At 42.6% G+C, this 10848-nt stretch overlaps 1 protein-coding gene across 4 annotated transcripts in view; it reads left to right on the top strand.

The window, feature by feature from the left end:
* The window catches only part of ACVR2A (activin A receptor type 2A), a 285612-nt gene that overhangs the window by 130470 nt on the left and 144294 nt on the right, over positions 1–10848 (top strand). The window contains exon 1 of one of the 4 annotated variants that reach the window (XM_085874383.1): positions 1–2. This exon is cut by the window's left edge and continues 243 nt beyond it. The exons of the other annotated variants lie outside the window; for them this stretch is intronic. Within the exon in view, the coding sequence (XP_085730509.1) occupies positions 1–2 (2 nt within the window). The remainder of the gene's footprint in view (positions 3–10848) is intronic. 4 annotated transcript variants of the gene reach the window in all.

The following is a 10848-nucleotide window of genomic DNA, read 5'->3' as shown; positions in this document are numbered from 1 at the left end:
AGGTGTGTATGGATGGATTGAACAACAATGTATGGAATCAATAGAATGTTGAGGTGTTCGGAGCATGATGTCGCTCTGATGAAGGGTAATGCTGAAATGTCAACTTCCCATGGTGGTTAGCATATCTCGATCAATGTTCGGTCAATTTCATTAATTTTTCAATCCGTCTGGCAATGCAGATCGACATTCACCTTTACCAGCAAGACTATTTTTTGGGGCACAGACAACTTGTTGAAACTGAATTAGGCAACATTACTGTTTACTCTTTTTGTCAGATGTGCCAGAATTCTGTCTTTCAGCAGAATTCCTTATTTTGTCAAAATAGGTCACAAAAGCGAACTGTTGAGTTAAAAAAAATTCACTGTTGAAGCTGTTCTGATCGATGCTTGGGCTGTTTAGTAGCTTTTCAAGTGTATGCTTGTCTTTCAGCAAGTTTCATTCAATAAATTTAACTGGCGTTGGTAAATGATCAAATGTGTAGAGCTGTGATTTAAACCAGTTTAGACCTGGCAGTGGGTTTGCACAAGTCTGTTTATTGCCACGTGACATTTTGGAGCATATTGGAACCACTTCCCAGGGGTGGTTTAGTTTGTACTTCTGTAGGTATATTGATCATCGAACCGCTGCAGCTTGAATTTGGTTTCAAAACCCTGTTGAACGCTTGGTACATAGTTTGAATGCAAAAGTGCTACTTGATGCTAATTCCTTTCACTTTTTATGACATATATCAGTGGATTATAATCTCCTTTAAGTGAGTTTATTACTAAAAGCTGCCCCCACCCCCCACCCCACCACCCCCTACTCACATCCATTTCTGAGCCTCCCCAGAAAGCCAGCTGCACCAATTAGAGTTTGAGCTCCAAAGGATAAATCTGGACTAATGCACTTTAATAATGTAATTGACATGGGAAACGAACATAAATCCTTACTAAGTAACTGGTGCATTAGATGTTTGAGCATTTATATAAGAGTACAAAATTGCAATGTACCTCCTAGGTCTTTTCGAATGTGGGATGACGTAGCAGCAACAGTAAAATATCGTAAAGTTCACAGCACCCTGTGTTCCTGTTAATTTCACCTGGAGCATCCTGGGCAAAGCAAAGCATGCATGGAGTGCAGGGAATACCTTGTGACGGTAGAAACAACTTGTGAGAGTTTGAGCTCAAGCGATATGTGCTTCACACTTGGTTTCCTCGTCCCAATTTCTGCACTGGGTCGTAGGTGTACGCAGCAAGCTAAACGCTCCAGACACGGCTTGTGGAGGTCACTCTGTGATAAGAGAGAAGAGAGTGAATCATAGCTGTACAGTTTCTAACAAGATGTGCTGCATCAGATTTTTAAACAATTTCATTTGTTTAGTGCAAGTTCTGCTTCCCCAATTAGTGTATTGTAGCGTGGGCACCACAGACGTGATCCCACCTGCTCCTGCGGTCCGCGAAAAGGTCCCAGGGCCCCGGGCGTCGTATACTGTACAGAGTTTTTATCCCATCGTGGCAAAATGTCCTTGCACCGTGGCCTTAGAATCGTGTTTCGTCAAGGCACATGTCTAATGTTCCTTTTCTAATTCTTGCTATCGACTCGGATTTGATACAGAAAAAGAGCAACTTGATGTTGTTGACATATATGACACAGTTGAATTTTAACAAGACGTGAGGTGCCGGTGTGCACGCTGTACCATTCATGGTGTGTATGGAAAACCGTGATGCGATTTCCTATGCCGAAGCAACTCTTAAAGAACCACGGGCATAGTGGTTTCCAGTCAAAGGTTGTGGAAAGAGATTGCAAAAGGAATGGTTATCTCGATGTGAAGATCGAAGCATATTAATTGACACAAGTGCGATGAGCCAAATTTCAGGTTTCTTTTAACGTCCTTGAAGCAAGACCTTTCCTTTGTGTATGGAGAAAGAAAGTTAAGTGGTTTTGATGCAATTACAGTTGCTAGTTGCGTATATGACAAAGATCTTGCATTTCTCAAAACATGTAGATGCTTTCAGGGCATGTTTCCTGATGCCACATTTGCTCCACTTAACAAACAAACAAGATGTTTTCCTCCAGGCATTTCCATCATCAAGCGTCTCGTCGGTGTTTTCAGTACGTTGAAGGCATCAACCTGCTGGAGTGGTTGTTATTTCACCCTCACATTAGATGGGAGACGCTGCATCTCTTGCTCTGATTGGCCAGGGTGACTGGCCGTGACAGACGCTCGCAGCTGCTTCGGTGCATTTTTTTTTTCATCGTAATGCTGGACAGGAAGGACGGTGAGGTGGTGAAGGCAAAGCCATCCCGTAGCGTTAGCCCACCCATCCCCCTCTCACCTCTATCCTCCACCACTGGCCTCCTGCCACAATGCCAAGCATACTGTCTTGTGCACACAGGCAGCTTCATTTCAGCATGTTGACACGAGGCTTCCACGACTGCATACATTGTACATTTTGTAGATAACGTTTGGTATTGGTAAAATATGGGGCACATGGTGAGTCGTGAGCAAAAAAATAATTTGGGTTTCTTTTTCAGTTATTGTCAGTGATGGTGGACATGTGAAGTTGGGTGTTAAAGCATTTTCCCCACTTATTCACAATTGCCTTTTCCATCGTGTTGGTTGAGCCTTTTGTTTTTAATAGTTGTAGTCTTGTGACTTGATCCGAACATGCCAAGCACAAATGAAAAATATCACCCATAAAAGATATACAGCCATCTCATTGATCTTGCGTGACACCTTCCTAATATTACCAGTTTCAATGAATAAAGGTAAATATGAGGCTTGGATGGAAAACAGTTCTTTATTTATATATTTATGTGTTTTTAAAACGGTTCGGACTCGCACACATCCCTAATTATTTCGGTCGTCTCCACGTTCCATTAGCATGGTACGAGCCCAGTGCAAATATGATTACAATATCAATGTATGCGATGTTGTAGTAACAGGCATATACCGGTAGCACTGTGTGCGCAGCATGTGACTTCTTACTTGCATCATTGCTTAAGCTGATGCAGTCTCGCTGATGCAGTCTCCCTCCCCCTCCCCTCCCTCCCCCCATAGGTTAGAGCAGGAATTTCTCATTTGTTCAGTCACATACTCACCTACTCTTCGCGATGGACACCATACAACTAATGCTTGCAGATGAGGAACCCAGCTTGACGCCCATCTAACGGATGGTGGACACATTGATGCATCACCCTGCATGTGAAACACCAGGATCACACTTTATAGCTGGGTCCAGATCCAAACCCAGGATAGACAGCTCAAAGGTGATGGCGTACGCCTCTAGACGAGTATCCTGTCAGCCAAAAACCCGACATGAGCAACACAACCATTTTTTCCTCCTTGGAGTTTCCTTCTCCATGCATGTGTGTTTTGCGTCCTGCTTTTGGCTCTTACATCCCGATCCGTTCAGTGTGCTAGCTCTTCCATGAGCCTCGACTATGGATACAAAAAAGAAAAACACTTCTGTTGCCTTGATTGATGATTCCTGATGCACAAGATAACAAGGAACTTTGACGCAGGAGGTGGCCATTCGGCCCATCATACCTGCACTACACCAACATCAGACGAAACAAATCAGTTTCAGGCCCAGGGAGGAGGTATGGTGGAGTATTTTTCAAATTCTTATCTAATTCCAATTTAAACCTATCTTCTGTTTCTGCTGCCACTACCTACCTTTACAAGGAGCCTCTTCCTTACACTCAGGCTACGGCCCTGGTTCTATCACTGTCTTTATGCTGAAATACTCATCTGTACTTATTCTGTCGATCCCCTTCATTATCTTAAATATCTCCATCATATCCCCTCGTGATCACCTCCTTTCTAATGTGTAAATTCCTGTCTCCTCAACCACTCCTCATAGCTTACTCAAACTAAGCCTGGCCAGAATCGATCTGGAAACCTTTCGCCATACCCTCTCTATATAGCAAGTCCAGATGATGGCACCTCCAGAAGATGACACAAACCACCTCCACATAATTTCCTCCATTATAAATTTATGCAACCATTTGAAAAAGAAAAATTGGTGGCTGTTGAAGCCACTAACTACATCATCATGACAATTAAGACCTCTTGTATGAAAGACGTGTTTGCTATTTCAGGCGAAGCAAGCCCTGAACTTGCATAATGGAAGTATCCAACAGAATGTTGATCGAGGCATGCTAAGGCCTAAGTCACATTTGCTCTACGGCGAGGATACGGCGGACGTACGCCCTCTGAATTGACAGAAACGTGCGGCGGCCGCAGAATTTCTGAAGTGGCCTCAGGGTGGCCCTACGTCATATGGCTATATTTTACAGGCCGTAAGGTCGCCGTAGAATTATAACGCGGAGTTATAACTTTTTTTCCATTTCTACGTTCGCCGCAGCAATTTGACAAGCCGAAACAAAAAACTGGTAAAAAAAAAAAACTAGAACGGGCACTCATAGAGCGCATACCTTCGCCGCAGCCACTAGTTACCTTTGTATTAAGTTGTCCACAACGCATCTCAATACAAATATGCATTTCGTGACCCCCATGACCTTTGATCCACAACCGCTATGTAGGTTGACAATAGTACTATACCTTGTGTCATTTCAGAAGATGGGGAATTGAACACTGAACAATTTGGAGTTAATTTGATGTAAATCGGAAACATATTAACCGTTTTCATCATGAAAAAACGATGTTGACCTTTTTGTGACCTTGACCTTTGATCCGATCGCTCCCACAATCTAATGGATTTGTCCTTTCATGATGCCAAACAAATCCAAAACAATTAAAGCCTCTCTGCGTTTTGTTTTTTTTGCGTTAAGTTGTCCACAACGCTTTCCGATATAAATGTGAATTTGTGTGACCCCCTTGACCTTTGACCCCCAACCGCTGCCTTGGGTGACAAAAGTACTATACCATGTGTCATATTAGAGGATGGGGAATTTAATTTTGAACATTTTGGAGTTAATTTGCTGTAAATCAAAACAAAATTGACAATTTAATCGCAAAAAACGATTTTGACCTTTTTGTGACCTTGACCTTAACCTTTGATCCGATCGCTCCGAAAATCTAATCGATTTGTCTTCTCGTGATGCCAAACACATCCACAAAATTTCATGACAATCTGCGAAGTGGTTTTTGTGTAATGTTGTCCACAACACTTCCCAATCAAAAACTCCATTTTGTTGACCCCCTTGACCTTTGACTTCCACAGACTAACTAGGGTTGCAAACACTATACCATACGCTATATCAGTGGATCGGGATTTGAATACTGAACATTTTGGACTTAATTTGATGTAAATCGGAACAAAATTGACACTTTAATCGCAAAAAAACGATTTTGACCTTTTTGTGACCTTGACCTTGACCTTTGATCCGATCGCTCCCAAAAGCTTCGCCTGGCGTCCTTGAGTAACTGCACATCATCTCTGAAAATTTCATGCAAATCGGTCCAGCAGTTTTTGCGCAATGTTGTCCACACACATATTTACCAATAAATAAATACACAGGGGTCAATACAATACCTTCGTCAAACGAAGTTTGCGAAGGTAATTAACCCATTCGTTACCGTCCGTCTGGCCGCACGTTCGCCTTAGGGCCCCCCTGCGGGCACCTTGCGTCTGCCTTGAAAATTCTATGGCCACCGCAGGAACGCCCTAAGGTCACCGTGCGACATCAAATCAAAGACCGTACGGCACCCCCACGTTTTCGGTCTCCACAATTTATAAATACGCCGTGCGGCTCCCCGAAAAATAAAAACATATGTGACTGCTACATTGTGTGACCGTGGAAATACTGCGGCCGCCGTATAATTGCTAGTGGCCGTAGATTTTGGAGACCCCATGGCCGCCGTAGCAAATGTGACCGAGGCCTAACTAACACGCGAAGCAAGAAGAAATCGAAATTTGGGCATTAACCCTTTGTCGGAGCAAAATAGGCTCCTTGTTGCATCACATGTATGCGTGTCACATGCAATCTTCGACTGGAGGTCGGGGTCAAGGCCACAAGGCTTTATTTGTGGAAATTTGTGCTGCTGGTTTGTGATTGCAGTTATTCCAACCACTCGCCTTCATCTAAAGGCCACAACGTTCACAGTTTACCTTTACCATCATACCTCAGATATGTTCTCTCCAGCGATCGGCCATCTGCTGGTAAATCCTGACGCGGTCTCCGAGTAAGTAAGCACATAAAACCACCTTCAACCTCTTGTGTCCCTTTTTGGTGTGGTCCATAACGAGTGCAGTTTACACAATGCAAAACAAATGCCTCACTGTGTCACTCCGACCCTGTGGCAATTTTGTGGCTCTTGCTGCCAAACGTCATGTGCACGTTTGTAATGACAGGCTCACAGTGCTGCCCCAAGTGAGGCGGGGGGGGGGCGGGGGGCTCTCACTTCAATGCTTTTGAGCTTTTCCCTGGCATCCTCGACTAACCATGTTGCAAGTCATGGCCAACTGTTTGACTCTCATGGCAAGAGAAGGTGACAGCTTCAGGATGTTATAAACTCAGTGAGCATTCTGCAAGGCTTCTCCAACTGTTGCCTTTCCATGTATATAGTTTATGACTGATTCGATGAAAAACACACACATGGACACACTCCATTCTTCGCTTCTTCGATTGTTTACCAACTGTGGTTTGGTGAAAAATGTCGACAGGTTCCCCGCACCCGCAGCTGTAAATGCCACCGATGAAGTCCTGTAGCTATTTCCGAAGTTTTCACTTTTCACAAGTCTCCTGAACATTGTTATCTTGCAAAAACGAAATTTTTGCAAGATATGTTAGTCAGCTTGTATGTTTTTTTTTTTGTTTTTTTTTTGTTTGTTTGTTTGTTTGTCTGTAATCACGTATAAAAAATTCTGCAGAGCACAGTTATCATCGGAAATTTTTGTAACTTCGCATATCAGAGGCCTATAGAGGTCCCTTTCAGCGCATAAAATTTTGAAGGTCAAGGTCAAAGGTCAAGGTCACTCGCAAATCAGGGGAGTCGACGAAACCCTTATTTTTTGAGTAATTTTGATCGGATCGTCTTCAAACTTCATGGGAATATAGTTCATGGTCTGGCGCTCAGCTGATTAATTTTTGGTGGCAATTGGCCTTGACCTTCATGGTTAGCGCCTCAGGTCAAACATATTTGACCCCAAGGTCAAATTTTCAAGTTTTAGGAACCATATCGTGTAGTACCTCAAATTGAACACCTCAATGAGTGCTTTCTAGATATGTCAAGCTTGAGACATTATGACGTCATTTGGTGACGTTATGAGGAAAAAGCATATTTTTCATGGTTACTCTGCAGAACGATTCTCATCGGAATCTCTCGTAGGCAGATATTCCTCAAGGAGTCACTCCTGGTGGATAGCAGCTCTGTTCACCTCAGTGTGACCTCAAAGAAGTCACACGTGGTCACCTTTTGGCAAGGTTTTTAGCTTGGTGTTCATATTCCTTGCCCAGGTGCTGCAGGCTTCAGCCATGTACAAGCTTTGCAAAGCCATGCTTGCTGTGCTTGAGTTGATGGTACGCTGTACGTCCTGCATTTGTGGAAATAACAGCAGGAAGTTCTGGAACGAACGAAAAAGAAACAACTTCATTTTATTTTATTTTCCTCTGCTCATTTGTTAACAGGATGGGCTCGCGTCGATGTAAAAACTGATCTCGTTAACCACGGCTACAATTGGCTGCCTTTACTTAATAGGTCGAAATATTTGACTTTATCAAACTCATCGATGCAAGTAAAGGACTCAAATACCCTCCAACTAAGACAACCCATGTCCAACTTAGTGGCTCTTCCTCGAAGCAGGAGGAAGTCTTTTATTTATTTATTTTACTCATCCTTGACCATCATTTGGCTTACTTGGCACCAGCAATTGGATAAAGTCCACCAAATTTTGCATACATGTCAGTAGGAACCATGGTCAGGTCATGAGCAAAATAACTTTAAAAATCCCCTCCTCAGTCGAGAGAGGGGGGGGGGGTGCCGATCACCAAATTTTGCATACGTGTTGATAGTATCCAGGGTAACCCCCTCCCCTCCTACGAGCAGGTTGGGGGGGGGGGTGGGGTGGGAGGTGTGGGGACCTGCCAATGCTCCCTAAAGGAGCTGGCGTTTCTAGTTTTAAGAAAAAAAATGTCCTTGTCCCATCCCCCCTTTCCACCTCCCCTTTCACAATTCCTTTTTTACTTGGAGTTCATCCCCTCCCTTCCCCTCACAATAGTTGGATTGCTGCATTAAGGTTCGTTCTAAGATGTACTGCTACTTAGAATTGCTAATGTGTTTGTTCAAGAGATGCCAGGCAAGTTATTCAAATAAAAATGCAAGTCAGTGAATACCATTGAAACCGAACTTGATTGCAGTCGTGTTGCCGATGTCAGGCGTCAGTCTGTGGAATATTTGGGCCTGTTTGGGACCTCAAAGCCAAAGGAAATCAACGTTAGGCTCAATGTTTGAAAGGCAGAGTCGTATTTTTGAGACATTTTCTTTGAGATTTTTCTCTTGAATATTTTGTATCTGGAAAACCCATCTCCCGGTGGGTATGTGAAAGTGATGCTCTTGTTGAAAACACTGGGAATTCTTGTGCAATTGAAAGGCAGAAATTTGAGAGAGAACAAGTGCCAAAATGTTGCTTCAATTTGTTGTTGCGCTGTTCGTCCAGGATCCCCTGAATCGTTGGTTGAACTCGTGTACTATCCATAATGTATGAGGATTGCACTATTACAACTGTGGTCTTTCCACAGCTCACACTTCATTCACAGGTGTTAAAGACCATTCTTTTCAAATTTCTCCACCCCGATTTGGATGCTGCTTTCTCAACCAGATCTATCAAAAGCAGCGTTTTCCAGTTATGCCCTTGTATTCAAGCTGTTGTTCAACATGCTTTCATGTTACGATTGAGGGTTGTCCATACAGAACTTGCTTTGGGAGTCATCGAGCCTTACAGCATGTTCCGATCATTGATGTTGAGATCTGATCATATTCTATTATATTACTGCTATTGCTGCTCCTTAATAACCTCCTTGTTAATATTCTATCTTTCCATTGGAATTATGAATTATTGAAGCTGCTGCATCTGAATGGCACTTGGCAATACTGTCACAATCTTGGATGACATCTGAAATGCAGGGAAACATCTTTCCATTCAAGTCAAGAGGTCCAACCATAGTTTCTAAATAAAAGCCGTTGCTGTATGAGGACATTTGAGTTCTCCACTTGCATAGTTGTTTGGTGTCCCACATACACATCTGACACATATGGACATAGACAAATACATGAGACACACAACACAGGACTGTTAGATGAGCCAAACACAGCTACTGAGTTTGGGGGAAGTACCGTCACTTCCTGGAGTACTCTGGGTACCAGCAGCATCACAACATTGTTGCCGCTTTTCTCACCACACTCTGGCGGACATTTCCTTCAGAGGAATTTCCTCCTCCCCATGGATGACAACCTACGGGGATTGTCCGTGCTCTTATCATTTTAACCATATTCAGGCTGGGCTTTTTCAAAGTTTGTTTTATGCTGGGGGGGGGCATTTTGCCCTCCCCTGCCCCCCACCCCTTAGAATCTCAGAGATGGAACATCCCATTGACACAAAATTTGGTTCATAGATAGAAAATCTTCTTACCAGTGTGCCTATATCATTGAATTAGTGATAAAATGTATAGTTTTTTTAAATTACCTAATTATTAATTAAGCAAGTACACTAATTTTATGCATATTTTCAAGTTTTTTATGCATATTAAATTTGGTATCAATAGATGTGCAAGACTTTAAAGAAAAGTCATGAAGCAGTATTTAGCAATTTGTGGGGGGTAACGGAGAAATTGTGAGACTCTGACGGGGGGGGGGGGAGGTGCATTTTGAACCCCCACTCCGAGCCTGAGAAGGGTTAAATTCTTAACGTCATGCAAGGAAGCAGCACGTACCATTTTTAAGGTTTGAACCACCAACCTCGCAGACTCAGAGCAGATGCTCTAACTATTTTGCCACCGAGTCATCATGTACCCATCTACCTCCAAGTCTGATCATATTTATGTCAAATATTTATACCAGTAAAGCAAATAAAGCAAACCAATAGTCGTCATGGTTAACTAGATCAGACTTTATATCAACTAATAGGATTTTTACCTTTTCATGCAGCGCAAAAACATAAAATAACCCTACTACATGATAACCACCTTAAAATTTGGTGCTGATGAACAGATCGTTTTGGTCTGCACTGAAAAGAAAGTAAACTTGAATTAACAGATCGTATATTTATATAAAAATTGAAGACAAGGACATGCACAGACGATGGACACATCATCACGGACTACATTGGCAGGGACATTTTCCAAGAAGCCAACATTTCTATCCTGCATCATAGTGGCGACCCATATACAGTGGCTATAGAAAGTGTACACCCCCTTTCAAAATTTTCACCTTTTGTTGCCTTATAGCATGGAATGAAATTGCATTAAATCAGACTTTTTCCACCTTGATTTACACATCGTAACCCACAACTTCCAAGTGAAAAACAAATTCTACAAATTCCAGAAAATTAATTAAATATTCAAAACAAGAATATCTTGGTTGGATGTGTCCACACCCTTTATAATCGCAATTGTAAATTATCTCAGGTGTCACCAATCACCTTCAAAATCAAACAAGGTAATTGGCCTCCACCTGTGTTAAATTGTGATTCTGATTATTTCAGAATAAAATCAGCTGTTCCTGTAGGTTTCCTCTGCTGAGTAGTGCATTTCACAGCAAAGACTCAACCATGAGGACCAAGGAGCTTTCAAACCTCTGGGATAAAGTTGTGGAAAGGCAAAGATCAGGGGATGGGCATAAAAATATTTCAATGCCCTTGAATATCCCTTGGAGCACAGTCAAGACAATCATTAAGAAGTGGAAGG

Source organism: Eptatretus burgeri, chromosome 3 (assembly GCF_056783735.1).
Source record: "Eptatretus burgeri isolate ZD-2024b chromosome 3, Ebu_testis_v1, whole genome shotgun sequence".
Lineage (NCBI taxonomy): Eukaryota > Metazoa > Chordata > Myxini > Myxiniformes > Myxinidae > Eptatretus > Eptatretus burgeri.
Note: the sequence above shows the minus strand (reverse complement) of the source record. Positions and strands in the feature narration are given on the sequence as shown.